We start from the raw sequence: 22698 nt of genomic DNA, 5'->3' as shown, positions 1-22698 counted from the left end.
CGCCAACCACCACAGCTTCGGTGGGAGATGGGCTCATCTCCATGGAGTGGGTGACTAGATCCCGTGTGCCGCCACGGTGTATTCGCTGGCCGCCTGCCTAGGGGAACGACTGTAGCAGTACAGACACGAGTCCCACCGGGGCAGCGGTGCAGGAGGGCAGGCTGCTGTGCTGCCCGTGTCCCAGCAGCCATCTCCTGGGGCTGAGCCCGTGCCACCCGCTCCCCGCCACGGGAACCCTGCCGCCCCGTTCCCGCTGCAGCTGCAGCGCCGAGCGCATCCCCGTCGCCGGCTGGCCCCCGCGCCGGCCAGGCCGGTAGGAGGAGGAGGAGCAGGAGGAGGCGCGGAGCCCTCCGCCCCCTGCGGCGGAGCGGGCGAGGCGTTAGGACCCGGCGGCGGCGACTGGGCGGTGCGGGCCGGGGCCGGGGCCGGGGCCGGAGCGGTGCGGGGCGGGGGAGCCGCGCCGCCGCCGCCGCCGCCTCCTCCTCTCTTCTTCTTCCTCCCGCAGCCGCCCCTGCCCGTCGAGGCAGCGCTCCCAGGCTCCCCCGGGACGCTCGGCATGAGGAGGATCAGGGCTAATGCCATCGCCATCCTGACCGTCGCCTGGATCTTGGGCACTTTCTACTACTTATGGCAGGACAACAAGCCCCGCTCGGCGGCTGCCGGCAGGTCCGCCGGAGGCGGTAGCGGCGGCGCCCGGAGCGGGCAGAGGGCGGCCGGCAGGCTGGAGCTGCGCCGGGAGGAGAGGACCATCCCCCTCATCGTGAGTGAGCGGCGGCCGCCAGCATCCCGTCCTGCCGCGGCCGGGAGGATGCTCGGGGAGGGAGCCGCCGCGGCGGGCGCGGGGGGCGCCGGCGGAGGGCTGCGCTTTGCCTTCAGGTTGCTTTCTGTTTATTTTAGCATTCGTGCTTGTCACCATGGCAGCCGCTACACTCGGGGAGCAGGGTGGGCACTCTCGGGGGAATAGAGTAATGCCGTGGGTAAAGTGTTTGCGAGTTGTCTCTGCCGCTCTCAGCTCGGGCTCTGCTCCTTCGGCTGAGAGCGGCTGCCCTTGGCCGGGGAAAAAGGCGCGTGAAACAGCTGGGAGGTTTTTGGTTCGCGTTCAGAAGGTGCACACATACAGATATGTACGCACACAGGCATGTGTGTGATCACAGTGCTTTCCCGTCAGGGCCAGCTGAGAGCCATGACCTCTATCAAGCCCTTCCTCCGGCCAGCCGTGCTCCGAGCATCGGGCCGGGGGGATGCGAGTGACTCTACAGCTGGTACCAACCTCTGCCTCGGCCCCCTCTGCTTGGCTGCCAGATGGGGGACCTGGCGCCACACGGGACTTCTGACTCTTTCAAGCCAGAGGCAGCAGTCTGGGTCGGGCTCAGGCTAGGGTTTGGGCAGGGAGGTGGCGGGAGCCCCCAGGGCTCCCTTCCTAACCCGAGGAGTGGTAGCAGTGCCCTGATGTGCTACTTCAGTTTTGTTGAAAGCCCCACACTGCCTACCTTGGATATCTGTGGGCTCAGTAGGGGGATAAAATTGAGCTCCTGATTTGAGGATGATGAAGACCTTTCCGTTCTGTCCGTGGGGGTGATTTGTTCTCCCTTCGGCCTGTATAATAGCGTCAATAAAGCTCTCCCAACTCTAGGCAATCGCTTTATAAAAAATAAATCAGCCCCTGTAGCAAGAAGTTGCCCAGCAATACTATTCCCAGGAGTGATCCAGCTGAAGCAGTTCGGGAACTGCACTGTGTGTCACTCTTTGGCTGTGAATCCATTTGTCAGCTGGTTACACACACATGGAAACGAACAAAAGCAGCCGCCTGGTCAGAGTCAGAGCAGGGGCCAGGCGCCAGGGCTGCCCGCTTCCCACTTTGGCTGGCACTGGGATTTTTTGGTCTGTGTCTCACTTTTTTTCACCTGTAAAGCAGAGATGGGAAGAGTGTGTATAGGTGTTTGGGAAGCCCTGTAAATGTTTGGAAAATGCAGGCAGAGCAGACCCAGCGCTCAGGCAGCAGGGTGGAAACTCTTCAGGGGAGCCCCTTGGCCATTGCTTGCAGCTGCTGAAACTCAAAAGTCAAGGCTGAGGCTCTTGGGCAGAACACTTCTGTTTTTTGCTGCTCACTAGGGCTGTTCAGGCTGCTCTGCTTTGGACCCTCTATGGAGCAGGACTGTGGAAATGAGTATGGTGAGGAGTGCTAATATTGCTGTAGCCCTTCGGGTGCACTGAGTAATGCTCTTAGGCTGACTAGGGCTGAGTTGAACAAACGGAGGATTTGGAGCACTCCTGCTTTTTTGATTCCACCTTAGTGGCAGGGGAAGCTGCCCCTGAGCCTCTGATTTCTTGTGTGAGCTTGATCATGCTGCTCTAGCAGTTTTATTTCTATGTTTCCCCGCTATCCCTTCTGGTTTTTTATAGCATTTACTTTACTCCCTCTCAGAGGGCTCATGAGGTTACATGAATCCATATCGTCTGCCAAGCACCTTAAAATCCTCATGAGGAGGATGCTGTGGCAGTGCTGCATGTTGTTATATTGCTGCTGTTTGAGGGGGGAAGTATGTGTTCATGGCTAACCACAAAGCCTCTCCTTACAAGATAGTGCTGTGCAACAGCCACACCAAATCTGGTCCTGCTCTCAAAACCATGTAAATCATTCCAGCTCTGCTCCATGCCAGAAATCCTATAGCAAGGAAAAAAAATCATCCTTTGCATCTCAAGTCCCTCTGTAACTGGGATCCGAGGATGTGCCAGCCCTCCCAGTAGGGCTCTCAGTGGCAGCTGAGATGAAGGAGGACCTTCTCCTGATGCACCTGGCATGGTGGAAATTTCACATTCTGACCTGCCAAGATGTATTTCCATAGAGAAGGGAAACAGGAAGGGTTTGTGGTGTTTGGGCTTTCCCTCATGCATGAGCCTGAGGGCTGGCCAGGCTGGGGCAGTAGCTGTGCAGACGATACTCAGCATGCAGCCAGCTTTGTTCCCCAGCACAGCCCACCACCCTCTCCCAGCCAGCACAGGAAATGTGCCAGTTCTAGTGCCCCACTGGAGTCTAGAGAAGCAGCTGTCCTTTGGCAGCGCAGAGCCCTCAACCCTGAGTTCACTCCCCTCAAAGTCAGATTATTCGACTTAATGTATGATGGCGGTCATGTCTAAGGGGAGGCGTGCCTGTGCTCTGCATTCTTCTCTATCCCTTGGCTTTCTGCAGAGCCAATGAGACAAGCTGCCCATTTTGGTCCAGCTTCTGGTTTCCTGTGCTCTGCATGAGTGATGGTGTTGGAGTTCAGGTTTGGGCTCATCTGCAAATAAGGGTGACTCATGTGACTTATGCATCTCTGGAAAAATATTTTTTCAGTCTTCTACAATTGGCTGCTTTTCTGTCTGGGAAAAAGAAAAAAAAAATCTTTCTTTTGAATGAGTGAGTCCAAGAGTTCTGCTCTTGCATCTATGCTATGACATTTCAAATCCTGGGCAAGTGAAGTTGTATTGCATGGGTTTAAAAACTGAAGTGGTTTCTGGGCTTGTGTTTTTCTTCTTTATTCTCTCTTAATGTGAAGAATAAAAATCACCCCAGGTAAACACTGTAGTCAATTGCAAGTCTCAGCTTGAAACTGTTTTTCATTTGTTGACCTCATATTTATTAGCACAACTTTGAACTTAAAATCTGGGTGTCTGATTCCTGGAGTCAGCAGGGAAATCTTTGAATATTTAAGCTGGGGCATAGAGCTGTCAGAGATCAATGTCCCAGAAACAGCTAGTGATCCTGCAGATATCTGCTTTATATATAGAAATCTTGACATGTGGCGCCTCTGCAATAGGCTCTTCACAAACAGGCTCTACAGATGCTTGAAATGAAAATTCAGATATTGGCAAATGGCAGGGCTAACTTAGTGACATGACAAGCCCCTGCATGTTTCTCCTTCTACTTACCACAGAGGGTAGAAACACAAGTGAGTACCACACTCCTAGAAATGCTTTTTTTTTTTCTCTGGAGCGCAGCATAGTTTCATATCGATTAAGAGGAGCCCGAAGACCTCTGACAGTTGGTTTGTGTGGTTTTGGAAGATAAGCTTCTTCCCTGGACTCTTTTCTGTCTCTTCTAGGCAAAAGGTTGTCTCCTGTCTCCAGGAAATTTCCAAAGGCCAGAAGCTGTGCTGTGTGTCTTTGGAAGGGTTTTGGCATCATTCCTGCACTATGTACAGGTGGTTAATTGTTCACCATGTGCTGCTTATCTGCTTTAGTATGGCACTGATGAGCAGAGCCCAGGGCTCTGTTCTTCCCTGTCTAAAGACTGCAGCATGGGAAGCTCGCCCAGCACACTTGTGTCCCAGTGAAGAGAGCGAGGCCATTGCTGCAGTGTGGGCAAAGCCTGTTAGTGAGCGGGATGGTTGGTAGGCAGCTTTGAAAGAGATTTTTTTCTGTTGGCTGACTGTGAGCTGAGGGTGGGAGTATTTGCTCCTATTCCCAAAGCAGGATGTGAGGCTGCCCACAGGATTCTCCAGCTTGCTGGCTTCTCTGAGGTGGCAGGGAAACAGCAACACTCCTGGAAGTTGGAGACAAAAGTGTCCTTATTTAAATGATCTAATTGTGTCAGGCTGATGCCCTGTTGCTCTTTGGAGCAGGTATGATGCCTCTTATCTTTGTCAATTGCTCTTTGGAGCCGGTATGTTGTCTCTTGTCTTCGTCCTGCCAACTGTTGTGACCTGTGTAGCTGTTCTGTGAGCCCACTGGAGCCAGTTTGGCAGCGGAGAGGCCCCGCACTGTAATGCTGGCTCAGGTAGCCTAGGCTCAGCCCTCCTGGCTGCTCCCTGCCTCTGTGTTCAGCCATGTAGAATGAGCACTGGGGAGATGAGATCAAGGCATCCTTTTTCCTTGTAGCAAAGGGTTTCTAAATGCTCTGCAAACATCACTGAACTGTGTGTCACCTGCCTGTCTCCACTGGGATGCTTTGCTCAGAACAGGTGGTGTGTGTAGGCAAAGAATGCGTTGGTGAGGAAAGATGTCAATTGTTTAATTCCCACATCTTGTTTATCCAGAAAATAGGCAGTGGTGGTCTTTACCTGCTTCTCTGAATTGCCAAACTGGCACATTTAGCCATGCTTGTATTTGCCACCTACTAAGACCACCTTGATGTATGCTCTTCAGGCCCTGGAACACCTAATTAACAGCACGCTCTGCTGTTTTTGTTTTGTGTTGCCTTTGGCTCCTGGGTATCTGTATCCCACAGAGCAGGTGCTGGCTGATGTTCACTGCACGTTCATGAATGATTTTATTCTCATCCCTTCATCACATTTCCTCTGTGTGCAGCTTTCAGAGGATGCTGTTTTCCTCACAACTGGGATAAGCTGCAACTTTCATGGTTTGCTAAGTGATACCATTTTTCAGGAACCTATGTCCCCTGAGGCTCTTGCCTGTGTGCCTGCCTGGAGGCAAGTCTTGTAGCCTCAGGCATGTAAATCCAGAAACGGAGGTGGATCCTAAATAAATAAAAAACCCCAACAAACACAAGAAGGGGATCAGCACAATTTCCTTCTGTTGGCATATTGCCAGGCTTAATTTCATGACCTGCTGTGCTAAGGAGAGAAAAGACCTATTTTTTAATGAGGTGTCACGGTTCATTTCTGTAGCTTCCTTACCATTTTACTCATAGCAGGTTGGTCCCTCTTGAGTCTCCTGTCTTTTGGGGCAAGGATCAGGCCCATGGCTCTGTAGGTTTCTTTCTGCTCTTATGCTGAGTGTCTGTTTGAGTTTGCACACATGTGGACAGAGCACAGGAGGCTGTGTGGTCCCCCCAGGGCTGTGATGCTGCCTGTAAGCCAGACCACCATGGCTGCAGCAGCAGGAGCTTGAGGCCAGGAGGGTACAGTGAGCAAAACAGTGAAGTTGCCACGTTCAACAGCTAACAAAATGCTCTTGTTTTCTTAAAACATCTCCCTTTCAAGTTAAGGGAGGAGTGGAGGAAACTTCATCTCTTTGTCCTACCAGCCTGCAAAGCAGCTCTGCTCCCTGTGGCTCTGCAGATATCTGACGTGTTGGAAATGAGATGGAAAAGAAGCTGCTGGTTGCAGTGCCAACAGTTTTGCAGGTGAAGGTGCCCCTGCCAGTTGGTGGGTTTGTCTGTGCTGTTCAGCCTGGCCCTTTCCACTGCCAAAATTCAGCACCTGCCTGGCTCCTCCCAGCACTTGTACGGCCTCTGCTCTTCCCGGTTTGTATCAGAGTGAGGACACAGCCCTTAATGCTTGGACTTTTGTGACAGCCATTCCTGCTGTGGCCAGTCCCCTGCAGCACTGACTTTTTTGGGATCTCTGTGGCATCTCTCATATGGCACATGGGTCCTGTGCCAGCTCCCTGGGAAAGGATGACTTGGTAACTTTTTCTCTAAGGGTGTTACTGCAGGAGGAAGGTTCAGTGACAGCTTGATGGTTCAATATTTTATTTACAGTGATTATGTTTTAAAAATGGGGGAATGGCTGCTGTTTGCCTAAATGGCAGAAAATGATTTTATAATTAATTTGTCCCAGGGGCCCTTGTGATGCATTAAAAATAAAAGAAAAATAAAAGAAATTACTCACAATAGTAATATTAATAAAATCCAGTTGGCAGCACTGGCCTTAATTGTTAATCAAAATGATGCTGTAGCTGCAGTGAGGTAGCCAAGACTTGGGGAACGTGGTGGTCTGGGCAGCCTGGGACAGTGTGTAGAAGTGAGGGGAGGCCCAGTACAGTCCTCCTGAACATGATTTATTTTACTAGAGCATTTTCATTAAATCAGTGGGTGAAGCAGTTGCAAGTTTTAGCGAGCTGAAGCATTCTTTAGTATGCAGCTGCTTCCTCAGTTAGATTTGTCTTTGCATATACTAAACTGTCTTAAGATTTAAAGACTAAAAATTTAGCCGTGTTGCTAGAAGCAGAAAGCTTTGATAGACATCTCAGGTTGCTGTTTGCCATGGTGAAACTTGGTCCAGACACTTCATCCCAAGGCAGGCAGGTTGACAGTCACTTAAAAGGCAAGGGGACATGTTTTGTTTCAGTGGCACTGAACTGAGACTGCCCATTTTGGAGCACTGAAAACTGACTTAATTATTCCTGTTAGAAAAACAGGCAGAGCACAAAGGCAATGAAACAAACAAAGGCAAATGTGCTGGGGATGAAGCATGTGGGACAGCTCACCTGTGCATTGACTCACTTCTGCAGGGGAAGCCCCAGGGCAGAGCCCAGTGAGGTAGGATCTCTTGCTCTTCCTTGGCTCCCCATAGAATGCCAGCTGGTTGTTCCAACTATTCTATGTCACCTCAGTGCAAGTCCCAGGACCTTGGCTTCTCTTTCCTGTTTTGGTTGTGTATGCTCCTGCAGTAGGCTTAAAGGCTCTTTGGGGTTGTCCTGTCAGCTGTCACTGCTGCTCTGTCTGTCCCGTGCCTAGCACAGAGGCCATGATCCACAACTCATCCCATACTGTTGCATTAACGTAAAGATTGAACCACAGTGAGACCCGTGGAGTGGGAGCTGAGCTGCATAATTGAGCAAGCTGAACTCATCTTCTTGCAGGCTCTTCATATGCCTCAGTTTCCCAAAGGTCTAAACTTAAAATTTTGTCCACTTCACAGGGCTTTTGGGCAATTTAACTTGCAAGTTTTGTAAAGGGCTGGAGATGAGAGAGAGAACCTTAGCAAAGCATGTGGTTGAGTTCTCCCTTTGTGTACCCTCTGAACAAAGGAGAAATGTAGCAGGTCAGGGCTGATCTACTGCAAGAAGAAGATGTTGAAGGCACAGCACAGGCTGCTCCATGCACTGAACAATAGGATTTGTTAGAAAAGGCTGTGTTTTACCTGCTGCTGTATTTTGCTGTGTCTTTACAAGCACATATTCTTGCATCTAATAAAAGTGATAAAGGACTGGAGGTGGACTGTCCGCTTCAGATTTCCTTGTCCCAGTTGTGCTTGGGGCTGTGGAAACAGTGAGATATATGGCAGTACATTTAAAACAAAATCAAAAACAAAGTAAAAAAGAATATAGTGGTCTCTTGGGCCCTATCTCTGCAGAGAAATTACCCATGTTGTGATGTGCTTTGAGCATATGGGTAATTTCTCAGTGTTGGTAGAGACCAGGTTTTTGATAGGCAGCTGCACGCTCCTTTTGGTGCTACTTTCTTTTGCCTCCTTCAGGGGCATCATCCCTGCAGAGACCTGCCTCAGCTCCCTCTGCAGTGCCTCTGCAGGTCTCACAGCACTGTCAGTGTCCCTGTGCATCCCCAGGATGTGAACGTGGCCGTCACGTGCGCTGCCCCTGGGCTGGGAGGCTGTTCTGGCTGCTCAGATGATGCTTGGCTGGTTGTCCTGCCATGGTGGAGCTGAAGAGTTGACTTTGCAATTCAGGCTTCAAGGCTGCCATGGTTGAGCTGGGGCAGTGCTCTAACTTCTGACTGTTACAGCGTGGTCACTGGTGACATTTGGCTAAAGCTGCAGAAAATTAGCTTCTTTAACCACTTGTTCTCAGTTCTCTCACTTAACAAATTTTTCACCTTGTAAGCTGTAATATGATCTTTTTGAGGAGGCTTTGTTCAACAGTAGCAGAGAGAGAAAGCACCTGTGCTGAAATCTGTGTCAGACATTTTGTGGGCCTGTGAGGAAAAAAACCCTACTATTTTTCTTGCCTTTATTGTTTTGGATAACTGCCCTGAAACAGCTAGGGCTTGGCTGGAAAAGTGCTGCTAACCAATGAAAGTGTCTTCAGAGGTTCTCTGAAAAAAATCTTTCTGCAGGACAAAAATTGGAAAAATGATGCTTTCCATCTGCTTGCATGCTGAGTGCCCTAAACAAAATATTTGGTGCCAGAGAATGTCATGCCCAGTAATGCCATGTTGTAACTTTGTGCCTTTTGGTACCAAGTATGCAGTAAAAAGCATAATGAATAAGGAAGAGTGTATAAGAGCTGCAAAAAGCAGTGCAGCTCCTTGGGTAGCTGGTCAGTTAGTCTCTGAGTACAGGAATCTGGATAGAGTGGCAGTACAAATAGAAGCCATCACATCCACACAATGAAATTGAAACACTCGTGTGCTTCCTGTGTAGTTCCCTGTAGTCTTTTGAAATTGTAAAAAGTAATAGTTAGTATTGGAGTTAAAAGCTGTGAATGGTGCAAGCCATTCTCTGCCGGGTCCTGGTTCATGTGATCATGCTGTATTTCCCAGGTGCTGTAATATGCATGTCATTTTTGGTGGATTTTTTTCCTTTTTTATACCTTTCAGTGAGATTTATACAGATCTGGTTGTGTGGTAGGAATCACTGGACACCAGGTTGCTGATGAAGTAGGCTATATTTGTCTCCCAGCCTTCTGAAATGTCTCCACTTGGCTGAACTACCTGTTTTATGCCTAAAGATAGGGAACAGTCTCTCACAGTGACCTCTGAGGGGTTGGCAGGAGCACTGACAGCAGGGGCATAACCCTATCTCTGGCCTAGGGATGCTCAGTTGCCACATCCCTGTTGGTGCTTCACGTGCAGAGCTGACTCCTCTGTCAGGGGCAGGCTGGGGTGAGCACAGGGGTGTTTCTCTCATTGCTCAGGTGGTGTTTATACTCAGCTTGGGTTGGCAGCCAAAGGATGGATGCACTGCAATGAGGTAACCCTTTTAAAAATTCTGTTGGAGCAAATCTGAATGAACTTGGCATCTGTTTGTATCCTCCCTGTGCTTGGGTAGTCTGAGTCTGATTGTGCCATGCCTTGGAGTGCCAGATTGCTGTGTCATGTCTGCCAGCTGAATGGCCCCATGGGACATTTCGGGGCATTTCCAGTCTGTGCTGGGAAAACTGGACTGCACTGGCTGGGCGGCCCAGAAGAAATTTTGGGAAGGGCTGGGAAATCAGCATTCCATCAGGACTAACTGTAAATCTGTCAGGCCAGGCAATGATGAGATGAGGTCAAGTGAGGTCTGGCCTTGGAGAAGCTGCCCAAGCACCTATCAAAAGCTGCTTTTGGCTGAGTGTGAAAGGATTTTAAGTGAGCAGTTGGACTGCTGGCTCAGGTCAGGTCCTTGAACAGACATGAATCTCATGCTACACTACATGTTAGGCAAGCTGTGAGGAGGTGGTTAGCAGTGAAAGCAAACACTGTCCTTACAGCGCAGGATACAGATTGAGTCACATCGGGTAGTAGGAAAAATCTGCTCATCTGCCTGCATCACTCTCCTTACAGCATTATTAAAAATTATGCATTGTAGATTATTTACTCATTCATTTTCTTGGGACCAAAGCCTCACTTTCAGGAAGGACATGTTGGAATTGAAAGGAAGCATGGTGGGGTGATACAGATCATTGTGTGTGGCAGGGCTAATGTGAAATACAGGTTATGGCTACATTCTTCTCTCCGCTGCTGTTCGGCTGTTAACTGCATCACTGCCCTGTGTGGTTGGTACATTTGCTACCCCTTGTATCTGTGACTCAGAAGGGCTGCCTGAGTGCTTCTGCCACCCCCATGGGTTTGGATGCATCAGTCATGGCATGGCAATGTCATGGCAGTAGTGTTCTCTTGCCCACCGCCAGCATCCTTCCTTGGGGCAGTGAGTCTCCACCTGCACTGAGGAATTGGAGGGGACAGTCTTCTGTGAGGACCTTGTGAGGGACGTTTGATGTGTACAAAGCTGAGCCCCTTAAGTCTCGGTGCCCTAGTTAACGGGGATTTAGTCCTTCCAACCTGTCACAGTCCATCTAATTTTTCCCCCTCTTTCCTTTTAGTTAGGGGATTAAAATTGTCACATTGAGCTTAAAGGGGATTGGAATGCTCTGTATTTTTCTTCTGCTTTTGCCCAATCTCTCCTAAGAGACATCATAAAGAATGGCCAAGAATGGATAAACAGGTATTAACAACACTGCAAGTGCTGAAGGAAAGGTGAGAAAACTCTCCCTACCCTGTTGAGCCTGCATTATTGCAGGGTTTGCACAGGATTCTGGTGACCTCCTGAGCTGTGCCAGCTGCCCCACACAGCAGCATTAGTCTGTGTCTACAGATTGCCTGGAGGCAGGAGCACTGACCTTGGGCACTCAGCTGGGCAGGACCAGCAGCTGCAGGAGGGGAGAGTGGTGATGGGAACTGGCTGTTTGAGGGGATTCCCTTCTTGTTCTTCTGTGCCTCCTGTACCATAGGAGCTGTGTAGGGCTCCCCAGTTCACCAGTGTACAAGAGGAACTTGCTCCTGCCAGTGGGCTGCGTGTTCAGAAAACCCAGTACACAGTTCTGCACAGTTCTTTCAGCTTGGCTTCAGCAGAATCCAAGATCTAAACTTTAAATAACGTATCTTGACTTGTTTTTTGGGGGGACAGGAGGGGAGTGGTGTAGCTGGGTGGTACTGCTCACCGTGGAAGAATACATTAAATTGTTACAAAATGGAAATGCAGTGTGACCATTTGGTTTCCCTAGTTCATGTAGCAGCGAATCCAAGAACTTAGGGACTAATGCTGCACATGATATTTGTTAAATATCCAGGAAATTGCTGGACTAAGTCTTGTGACAGATTCATAAAGACTATGTAAATTTTGAGTATCCACAATACATCATCAATTTTCTTGTCCAGCTTTCCCTTAGTGCTTTTAGAATTCTTCTAGAAATACACATCCCACTGCTATGTTTAATTTGCTGACCCTGTGCTGAGCTTGAAGTGTGGTCTGCACCATTCTCTGTGGCAAGGACAGCCATGAAGCATGTTTCCAGATGGTTATTTTGAATCATTAGAGGCAATTTGTATCTTTCTGGTCTTCAGTAGGTGAGTTGAATATGAATGGAAAATATTTCCATTGAGATCAGATCAATTGAGATCAATTTGCTTTAAATTTTCTGTTCAATATTTTTCTTCCCGAGATAAATTCCCATATCACTGTCCCATATCTGGTAGGGGTAAATTTAGATGCATTTTGATCAATGCCTGTCAGTTGGGAGCCATTTGAGCCAGATGCTGCTTATCCCGGGGTGGGCTCAGCATGTGTGCAATGCAGAGATCAGATTTGCACTGGGTTGCAGTGGGGGTGACCCCAGCCATTACCTGGAACTGCTTGGCAGGAGCTGGGTGGGGGGTTGGCAGTGTGCTGAGGGTTCAGGTGCAAAAGGAAAGACATGGAGAGAAGCTGTTCTCTTATGAAAAGTCCTTTTTCCTGCCCTAGGTATAACTCTGGGTACCAGGGGTGTGCACAGCTCACAGCTGGATATGTGTCTCTGTAGCAGGTTCTTTCTGTATGTTAGGGACATGTTTGGGGCCCTCCTGTGAAGGGAGAGTGAGACAGGGAGACTAGTTGAATAATAAACCATGGGGGGCTGCCACAAGCCTGCTGGGAGTTATCAGTTGCCATCATTTTTCAGGCAATTTGCATGTAAAAGTTTTGTGAGATCTTGTATTTGTCTTGCTCCTCTCCAAGACCTCACACAAGGCCTGTACTGCTGGGTGCTTCCTGTTTATCTGCAGATCTCTCTGGCTCTCCAGATTGCAGGCTCTTTTGTGCAAATGTGAACAGAAAAGACAGCTTCTCTCCTGCATTTGATAACCTCTGTACATGAGTGAGATAAAGAGTTGGGGATAGAATTCTTACCCCCTTTCCTCTGATGGAGAGCTGAGATGAAGCCTTGAGCTCTGCTGAAATAAAGCATTATTCAGAACTGTTAATCTTTGGTTGTTAACTATGATGAAAATACCAGTGAAGCCAAGACAGCTAGGATATAAATTGTGTACCAACACATACTCAATGAATTTGCTACTGGATTCCCATTCCTACCCCAGAGACAATTAAAAATCTGTCCTGTGGCAGCTCCTATTGTAACTGGCCATCCCCCATTACATTTTGCATTGATAATATATTTGGACCACCTCCCCACCCCTTGTAATTTCTATGACCAGTGATGGGCTGGCCACCTAAAACCATTTTGGCACGTATTGTATGTAACCTGAGTGGGCTGGGACACCTTGGGGGAAACAAGTTTGGCTTGTGTCTGGAGGGAATGTCTTGGGAAATCCCCTCTCATGGATTACCTCAGTTGCCTTAGATGCCAGCTTGGGTTTTGGTGTGCATTTCTTTCTGCATGTTCATTTTTGGGGAAGAAGTAGCATTTGCAAATAAGCTGCTAGGACAGGAGACAGGTTAGGAAAAAAACTTCTAAGTGATGTGTAAATGTTAATCATTAAACCTGTTACCACGTAGCAACACGACTTCTCACAATGATTAACTGCCTCACCATGCTGTACTGGAGTAAATTTCAGGGTGTTTGCTGAGCTCTGGAAGCTGGACTTCAGTTTCTCCCTCCTCAGCCCAACTGCTGAATGATGTTGAAACACTCCTTAACTGGCTCAGGTGATGAACAGCAGGGCTCCTTGGGGCTGATGGTGCTTCTTCATTCTCAATTCTCCATTTGAAGACTTACATCTAGATTTAATCAGGGTAAAGTGAAGTTCCCCATGTTACGTTGTTTTCAATGCCAAATGACATCCTCAGCCAGGTGCTTAAACCAGTATTCTGTGTGTTTTGCTCTTCTGACTGGAAAATACACTGTAACACTTTTAATCATTCTCTCTAAAGAAAAAAGAGTGTTCATCAGGGAATATGTTACTGGCCTTTGTAGCATGTACTTGTTTATTGTCTTTGTACCCAGTTCTTAACATAGAAAAATGAAAACAGGAGTGCTGGATGCTGAAATGCTTATGTGCCTGGCCCGTGGCATGTGGCACAAGTTGTCACGGGCGCTACCATCTGACTGGGCATATGGCCTTTTCCCCACAAGTTATTAATAGTCAAATGCAAGTACAGCAACATTGTCTACTTTTGTAGGAGCAGAAGTTTACAAGGGTGAATTTAGCTGGTTGCTCTCATTTTCTTTCAGAGAGGAGTCTGAATGTCATGCATTTGCTGCTGCCACTGCAGATCCAGCTTTGTGCTGAGAAGGGGTACTTGGCTAGTTCAGGCTCCAGCAGTCTGGACAACTTCAGCTGGGAGATGAAAAGTTAAAAATGGATGGCCAGACCTTTACCACCGTTGTTTTGGCGAGTGATATTGGGTAATACTGCCAATAATTCTGTAGTGCAGGCAGGGAAAACTTGGCAGTCTAAGTGTGGGACCCCAGGGTACAGCCTATACCTGGGCTGGATAACCCACTCTGTGCATGCTGGAGAGCACCTCTCCTGATCAGAGGGGTGAGGAGTAATGTTTCTAGGTCAGCAGCAATATGCCACCTCAGGAAAGCTCCTAACAAGTGCAAGCAACTCAACATCCTTCAGGAAGTCTGTCCTGTTTGACACATACTTGCTATTGCTTCTTGAATATCTCCACATGGTGCTATTGGGGTAGTGGGAGTGGGACAGAATTACTTCTGCAGAATTGGTTTTTCAGAATGGCTCTGCAGTGTAAGCAGAAATGGGCTCTCTGGACTTACTTGATAGGAAAAGATGGCCAAAATAGACCAAAAGCCTGATGACCCAAAAGAAATATCTTTGCTCCTGAAAAGGGTGAGTAAAAATTCTCCACCTGTTTGGTAGTGCCATTCAGGCTCCTTATTGGTTGTGCTTCCAGAAGAACTATGTGCAATTCTCCTGCCAGTTAAATACCTCCAGTGTTACCAAAGAGTGTGTGAAAAACAACTGCGTGGGAATGTCTTCAATGTTAGAGGGCAGCTCAGCTATCTGTTCTCAGGACAGTCATGATGTCTGGCAAGGAGGAAGGTATTTATACTGTGCTTTAGTAAGTGTTGACCTGAAAGAACTTGTCACTGTGCATTTCTCAAAAATGTCTTTTAAAAAAAACTCTATTAGCTTTAATGAAATTGATTTGGTACATTTCTGAGAGTGTGATGGTGTGATGGCAATATTCTCCTTGATTTGCTAAACTGGCTTATCTGAATTGGAGGAGTTTGCTTGGTGCTTCCTTGGGATGAGAAAGGTGTATGAAGAAATGTTGAGTGCAAGGACTTTTGTGTCTTTATTGTGTTCTCCTAGTATAGAGAAAGTGTGGAAGTATTAAAATATATTTAGAACAATTAAATAAATTTAAAATATTTGTATGTTCACTGAAATGTAGACTCTTAATATTGCCTTAAAATGACTGCAACCTCCCTGCAAATGCTGACTGCCTTCTGCAGAAATGGCTCCATGGCTCCTGGAGCTTCTGACTTGCTTCGGAAGGTACAGAAACCATCTGATAGCTCTTCCTTTCCCCTGTCCCATTAAATAAGTTTCCAATATAAAATGCAGTAAGCACAATGCTGTGGTTTTAGTCTATATTGAGCCAAATTGGAACCAGTGTCTGGAAGCAGCAGGAAAGATTATCTAAGGATGGTGGGGTTACAGAGTAGAATTCAATGTGACTGGGCTGGAGCTGGCTGCCCTTTAAAGATGTGTGGTTTGGGAGGAGAGGATTGCTGTTAGAGGGGCCTGTCTGCTCCTTCAGAGCTAATTTAACAGCCTGTCTTTCCATTCAGGCAAGGGAAATGCTATCAATGGATTTTTTCCTGTTGTATTAAATGACCTGTCTGTATGTCATGGCCTAATTGCGTTACCTCAGAGAACAGTGGGTAGAGGATGATTTTCCTTGAAAGTTTTCTTTGCTGCATTGGAAAGGGACTGCTCTCATCTGATTCAGCCTCCTGGCAGGCAGATTTCTCTCTGCTGGTCGATAAACAGAAACTGTGGTTTTATGCAGTTTCTGGGGTACTGGCTGCTATAGTTATGACTTAATTACTAGTGTCAAATTAGTTAGGACTTGGACATTGCATCAAGCTAAGGAGCTATCTACTAGATATGTACATGTTGAAAGTGAATCCTTGTATCTACATTAAGCAGATTTGTAGTGGCGTCTGTTCTGCCCAATGGTTTTCACAGGGAAAACAGTCCACAGACAATAAGACTGAAACACTTCAATTGGTACTTTCAGTAATAAACATTTTTTCAATTGACAGGTCATGTGCACTTGACTCTTCAGAAATGTGCTAAGTGTTTAAGCATCTTCTTTTATGGATCAAGAGTCTGAAGGAGGCTCCGAAAGGTTAAAGTCTTGATTTACACTGATTGCTCAGGCTCCATTGACTTTCTCTTTGAATGTCTTTCCCGCTGGGCATTTAACTGACATCCCCTTCCTTAGAGCTTCAGTACATGTTTAAATAGTCATGGCTCTTCTGCAGGGAAGGCAGGGGTAATGAGGAAAATTGAAGTGAATATACCCTGCTGATGCATAGTGCCAGCATGCTTTGCCCCCCAGGATGGTGCTTTTCCTCACTGGGTATCTTTAGAAGGCAGCATTGAGAGTGGTCAGGTCTCCATTTGCAGGCGGGACATCTTGCAGTGCTGCGAAGTGAAGGCCCTTGTAATGAGTGGCTCAAATGAGGCAGACAGTAACGAGTTGTCCAGGAATGGTTCATTGGCTCCTGCATGGAAGAAGGAAGAATGTCCCTGTGATTTGTGCTTTCCTAGCTGTGCAATTGAATTTTATCCTTGAATTTCGTTCCTGGTTTAGACAGAATCCCTTGTGTGAAATACATGCCATTTGCACAGGGTTCTTAATTAGAAGAATTCATCATAAACATAGGCATCTTCTCTTGTTATTATGGCAGGGGATAGAGATTAATCACATCCTCAGAAATTCCTCAGAAATGTGTCTGTTGTTGTTTACTGTTTCTATGAAACTGGCAGTCCTTGATGTCTGCAGAAAGATGAAGTTCCTTATGATATTCCTGTGCTACCATTATTATGCTTTTAATTAGTTAATGAACAAGTGATTTTGGGTTGAGGTAGTTCCAGGCTTGCTATCTGTTGATCAGCAAATGCTTGAAACTTGCACATTCAAAAATATCTAGATCTGCAGGGATAAAGGGGGGAAATCATGGCATGTTTAAATTTTTAACAACAGCCCTCTCCTAAAACATCTACATTCTCTTCTCCCATGCTGCCACTAGAAAGGAAGGGATAGATGCAAGAAAAACATTTGCTATGATAATTTCAAAACTAACAGCTTGGTTTGGGGTACATCTTTCACCCTGCTTTTTCTCTCTGCCCTCCCTCAGGTGGCCAAGGCATGATCATTTTGGAACCATTCAAAGAAGAGAAAGTCAATTGTCTGTGCAGTGTTCAAGAATTAGAGGTTAAAAATGGCTTATTAGGTTCTTCTATGTGAATCCTAGCTTCTAGCACCAGGGATTAATTGCTTACCTTCAGGTTTTGAAGGGTCTGTGTCTTTTGCAGAGAGTAAAGCAAGAACATCTTGTAGGCTGCAAAGCACATCAGCCTTATTTGAAATGTTTGCCAGGGGTGCAGCAGGGCCCTCCTCCTAAGCTAGGAACTATTGGACTATTGCAGAATTGATTTTGGTGGGTTTTTAGCCAATAACGCCCATTTATCTCCTTGGGGAAATTTTCTTTTAGCTGGTTTGTGTCCTTTCTTCCTTTCCAGATGGATATCATGGTATTAACAGATGGCTAAGGAGAAACATTTCCTTCCCTGATTAAAAAGGAAGTGAACGTATGGAAGCTGTCTCAGACATGAGTTTTGAGCCCTCTTCTAACTTGGCAAAGACTTTTCCCTCAACCCTGGAGCCTTGAGGAGCAACACCAGTGTGGCAGAGGCAGATGGGGAAGCCCAGAGAGGCAGCTTACAGGGAGAAGGGAGTAAGTGTGTTTTGAGAAGGCCAGTGTTGTAGCAGGTGGGCTCACTTGTACCGTACTGGGCCAAATCCCACTCTGGCTCTCACAGTATGTCAAAGCCGGTATTTTCAGCTGCTTCTGCCCTTTAAGCATAAAAGCTAGGTCATAAGTGGTGTTACTGGAGAGGCGACAAATATTTGTCTGTGTGTTTAATGAAGACCTGCTCTTCAGTAGCTGCTTTGCACTGCTGGAAGCAGTTAAATAAATAAAACACTGTAGGTTTTAGACTAGCAAGGTCTTTTGGGTGAAGGACTTGGGTAGATCTGGAAGTAGATGTTTGATGAAGCCGTTTTGTGTTTTGCAGTTTTCCCTTTTAGCTGAGATGGAAAGGGAGTGTTAATCATTTCTCAAGGGCGTTGCAAGACATGACTGCAGTCTTGTGAACATCATTGTTTGTGTCCTCCAAAAGATCAAAAATGGCAGAAGGGGTAGACAGCTGTGGTGGCTCGCTGAAAGAAGTGAGAATATTTGATTTGAGAACCTGCAGGCAATTATTACTGCTCCTCTTGCTCTGAGAAGGCACGAATCTTATATTTTGCCCTGCAGGTTACAATGAGCGACTATGCCACTCTGCCAGATTTTGCCAGCTGCTGGTAGGGACACTGCCTGGGAGGTTGTGAAACGCAGGAGAAACTAGTCTTACCAAGACATCCCTCCATCTGTCTACAAATAATGCCTGTATTTCCTTGTCCCTGGGTACTGCCTGCCCTTTGGGCTGTGAGAGAGGCAGAGGCTGAGTCAGTACAGTCCCTACATACCTGCAGGAGACGTGGGCCCTGCTAGGTCTAGAGACAGAGGTCATCTTCCAACAGCTCGACTGAGAAGACATTTAGGGATGTCAGTTGTATTTGGATGGAGTGCGGGGGGAAACAGGTGAAGCAAAAGCCAGGTTACCTCTACCAGATGGTGGCTGTGGACCCTGAGGAAAACTATTTTTTGCTCTGATGCCATGATGTTTGTACTCAAGGTTAAAGCACTTGGGTGGAAGGGAAGATGCCATTCTGGTAATGCTTTGCTTCTGGTAGGTTGACTGCAAAGAAAATTCCTGTTGTTAGCCTGGTATTAACCAGGGGATATGAGAGGGATGATGTCTGTTACTTGCCTGGTAACATGAAAGTGTGCAGTGAAGGGTACCATAAAGTCATTATTAACTAAAAGAAGTTGAGGGAGTTCTTCTCCCTCTTGGTTAAAAACTTACTGTTTCACACAGGTTAGCACAGTGCTCTGGGAAGAGATTGAAGGGGTGGATGTGTGTAGGAAAACAGAGTGTGGGGATGGGTGTTCTATATATGCTTTTCCCACTTGCTGCTTCCCTACAAAATTTATCAGTCATTTGGAAATTGGTTCTGGCGATATTGCTCTTTATGTTACAAGAGGAGGATTCTGTTAAAGGCATATCTGATGGGTGAGGGAGTAAGTGTAGGATCTTTCATCTGTTAAGATGTTACCAGGTTAGAGACGGTTGTTTGCTGGGGCAGTTGCTGCGCCCCAGCTCCAGCTGAGCTCTCAGTTCAGCTCCAAGGACAGCTGGAGCAGCCTTGCTGGAATATCTTTGCAGTTGAGCCACTGAGCTAAATGGCTCCATAACTCAGAGAGTTAACATTAACCTATAGATAGAAAAGTCTGACAGCCTCTGACTCAGAGCATCTAAGTGACATAGGATGTGAAGAGCTTGCAGGGGGCCTGGCGGGATGGATAAAGAAAGCTAATTTGGTGGGGAAGTATATCACAAGTAGCAAGATAGGACCAGCTCTGTTTCCTTGTGCTTTTCCCCCTGGCTCTAGACTGCAGAGAACAGCAGCCATTTAACATCTCTGTAGCCCTTCCTCACTTTCAGGTGAGGAAAAAAAGGGGCAATATTTTTTTTTGGAGGCCAAAGATATGGCATGTTTCTGAACTGAGTTGTCTGGGAGATTTGTACATGTTATTTGTGTGGGTATATACTGAAAGCCTTGAGGTTCTTGTTGCAGAGACTTTTTTTCAGTACAGAGGATTTTTATCATCTTTGTGCTTCTTTTCCTGTTTTGTTCAAAGTAGTAATTCAGGTCTGATGTTTGTCCTACGCTTTGAGTGGTACAAACAAAATGCCGGCAAGCCATTTGGACGCTTGAGCAAAAGTACTGGAGATCAGAATGCCTCCCTGTATCTACCAAAAGAATTGACATACTTACCTAATAAGATGCCAAACCTGATCAATTTGGCTGATGCACTTCCATCCCCATCAAGCAGAGGTTCATCTTGAATACCTTTAGTTTAAAAGCCCCAGAGGCATCCTGCAGAAATGGATGATGGAGCAAGCAGCTCTGGGACCCAGCTGCCTTCCTTCCTCTCAAGCTTCTCTTGTCTTGAGCACCCATAAGCAGGATTTGGGGCATCCAAGAGCTGGGGACAAGCCAGTTTACTCTCTTGTGTGATGGTGAGCTTGCTCAAGATGGGATCACTCACACATATATCCTTTGATAAAGTCACCAGTGGCTTGCAGTGGGTAGACCCCACTTTAGCTGGAGGTGATCTCTGAGCCTTGCAGCAGAGGCCCCACCAGCAAAAACTAGTGAAACACTTTCAACTCCATGGATTAAAACCACAATAAATGAGCATTTACTTGTGATTGCTATGAGAGTTGTAGTACCTCTGCCCATGAGATTTTAATGGATTTTTTTAGTGTTCCCAAGTTAATTGGCTTCCTTGAGATAGGTATCTTTTCTCTTGACACCTATGAGCATGTCTTGGACCTGGCACAGTAGGATTTGAACTGTTGACACTGCTTAATGCAGAGATATAAATTGCTATTGCATTGCCTTCACCACAGTGCACGGTCTGTGTCAATTGTCTCTCTCAAAGGCAGCCATTTCTGAAGCAGTCTTTCTCATATTACAATTTTGCTTTCAGTGAGAAAAATCACTTTTCTGCAATGAGAAACATGATTTCTTCCCTCATCTGTGACTAAGGATGAGTGAACTTTTGAAAGATACCTTTCTACTGTCCTCTAATGAAATTACTTATTTTCTTGTTCTGCATGACTGACAGATACCTATCAATTCGTTTAGTGTTGCAGTACAAACCTGTGCTGCCTGCGTTTAAGGAATGATTATTCGTTTGCGGGAACCATATCAGGCAGTTACCCACTGTGAACTGGCATACAGACATGGGCTGTGTACAGTCCAAGTGCATCAGCAAGATAAGTGTGCAAAAATTGTTCCATTTTATGATGGACATACCTCACAAAGGTTTGATGGTGGGAGACAATTTTCTGTTGTTTAACTTCACTGGTTTCTAATGAAGTGTGCTGCTAAGCTCTTCTGCTCCACCAGCTTGGGGCATTGGTTGCTAAAGTGACAGCTTTCCAAAATTACCCAAATGTACCAAGTGTTTGACTCTTAAAAATATATAAAAGAAATCTTCTGGCAAAATAATATATTTCTTTCTGCTTCTGGAAGGATTCTCCTGTGGGTAGCCTTGATTCTGAACATGACTACCGTTAGTTACATTTGAGGAGTAAATAGCTGTCAGTCAATATTTTTGTCTTTTTCACAATCTTTGGAGTAGCCTGTAAATGGTATGCTGAAAAACAAGCTGTTGTCCAAGCTGTGTGTTGATATGGCAGGCCTGGAAAACAGTCTTATGATACTCGTTTTAAGGCTTCTGTAGATCACTACCAGACCCTGAAGTAAACTCTAGCATTGAAGGAAAAGTTGGCTTTATGTTATTTGTACTGGTCTTGTAAGCTGCTTTTCGCTGAGCTGTTTGAGGAAGAAGCTGAAAGTGGATGCTCCTAAGAATCTGATGGATGAGAAAAGTTAATCACAAGAGGTACCAAGAGGTAAGAAGTGCAGTGAGTGATGTGGTGCTGATCAGCGTGGGTGGGAAGCAACACCATGCTGGGTGCAGGCGTCAGAAATGGCTTTGGTGAATGAAGGGGGCAGAGCCCTGCAATCGCAGTGGGGCTGAGGCAGGAGCTGAGCATCTCCTCTCAGCACCCTGCTCCCAGGGAGGAGGCTCTGCCACATGCACAGCACACTGTGAGGTTTCCTTCTCACATAGCTGGGAACTGGCTCTGTGTGCACTGGATAAGGACTTAGCTTTAAAAAAACCAAAAGCAACAAAACAAGCTAAAAAGTACTGTGGTATTGCTATGGTAACAAACATCTAGAAATGCAGGCAGATCTCTGTTTTAACTGTAGGCTTGGGCTTTATAGCCTGTGCCCTGGTGGTTGCATATGCAATCAGAGACAGAAATGTGCTGTTAAGGGAAACAGCAGGAGGTTTATGATACCTTGGGATCTTTCCAAATATGAGACCTACTGCTCCCTCTGCTTGAGGCAGGTTGGGAGCAGTTGCAGGCTGTTGGCGTGTGTCTCTCACTGCCTGTTCGCTACCCAGCCAGGCAATGAGAGATGAGCAGCCAAATGCATTCTGCAGCACTGGAATGTCCTGCAGTTTGAGTTTAAGAATAGCTTGGGTCCTTCATCAGACATTTGGAGGGCTTAGACTCGTTGAAGGAAATGGGTATCATTTGCTGCTTCCAGAAGCACATTCAATGACAGGCCTGGGAGAAGGCAAAGGGAGTTCAGCTTCTTCCCTGGTGTGGTGCTTATTTGTGTGTGCAGTAATTCTGGGTTTTGCTTTGCTCTCAGTCTTGTTTTCCATTTTTCCACTGTTTTGGGCAGTGTTAAAATCCTGCTAGAGGGAAGGTACCAATAGCAGAGCATATTGAATTTCTGACAGAGATGGAGCAGGTCCTTCCACAGCATGCCTATGGCATGGGGTTTCTTGGTAGGTTGGGTAGCCATTTTTCTCTCCACAAGCATCCACTGGAAAATACTGCAGGACTGGCCAATAGATAAAGAGAAGAAGGGAAGGAGCTTCTAGAATGGCAATTACAGAGTTGTAGGGGACCCTGCTATAATTATGGAGGCTGATGTTAGAGGAGGGAAAGACCTGTCCTGAGGAGGCCTGGCTTTGAAGAGGAGAAGACCTCAAAATGACAGACGATGAGGGAACTGGACCATCTCTCTTGCGAGGAAACGCTGAGAGAGCTGGGCCTGCTCAGCCTCCAGAAGAGAT

General features: G+C 46.8%; 1 protein-coding gene across 2 annotated transcripts in view; it reads left to right on the top strand.

Annotated features, from left to right (window-relative positions):
• The first annotated feature begins 522 nt into the window (after window positions 1-522).
• The window catches only part of GALNT16 (polypeptide N-acetylgalactosaminyltransferase 16), a 74923-nt gene continuing 52747 nt past the window's right edge, over window positions 523-22698 (top strand). For both annotated transcript variants that reach the window (XM_066188222.1, XM_066188221.1), the window contains exon 1: window positions 523-760. In XM_066188222.1, the coding sequence (XP_066044319.1) occupies window positions 557-760 (204 nt within the window). In that variant the 5' untranslated portion in view covers window positions 523-556. The remainder of the gene's footprint in view (window positions 761-22698) is intronic.

This window comes from Chamaea fasciata, unplaced genomic scaffold (genome assembly GCF_029207755.1).
Source record: "Chamaea fasciata isolate MVZ Bird 193981 ecotype frontalis unplaced genomic scaffold, bChaFas1.0.hap1 SCAF_7, whole genome shotgun sequence".
NCBI lineage: Eukaryota > Metazoa > Chordata > Aves > Passeriformes > Sylviidae > Chamaea > Chamaea fasciata.
This window is presented reverse-complemented; position numbering and strand designations above follow the sequence as displayed.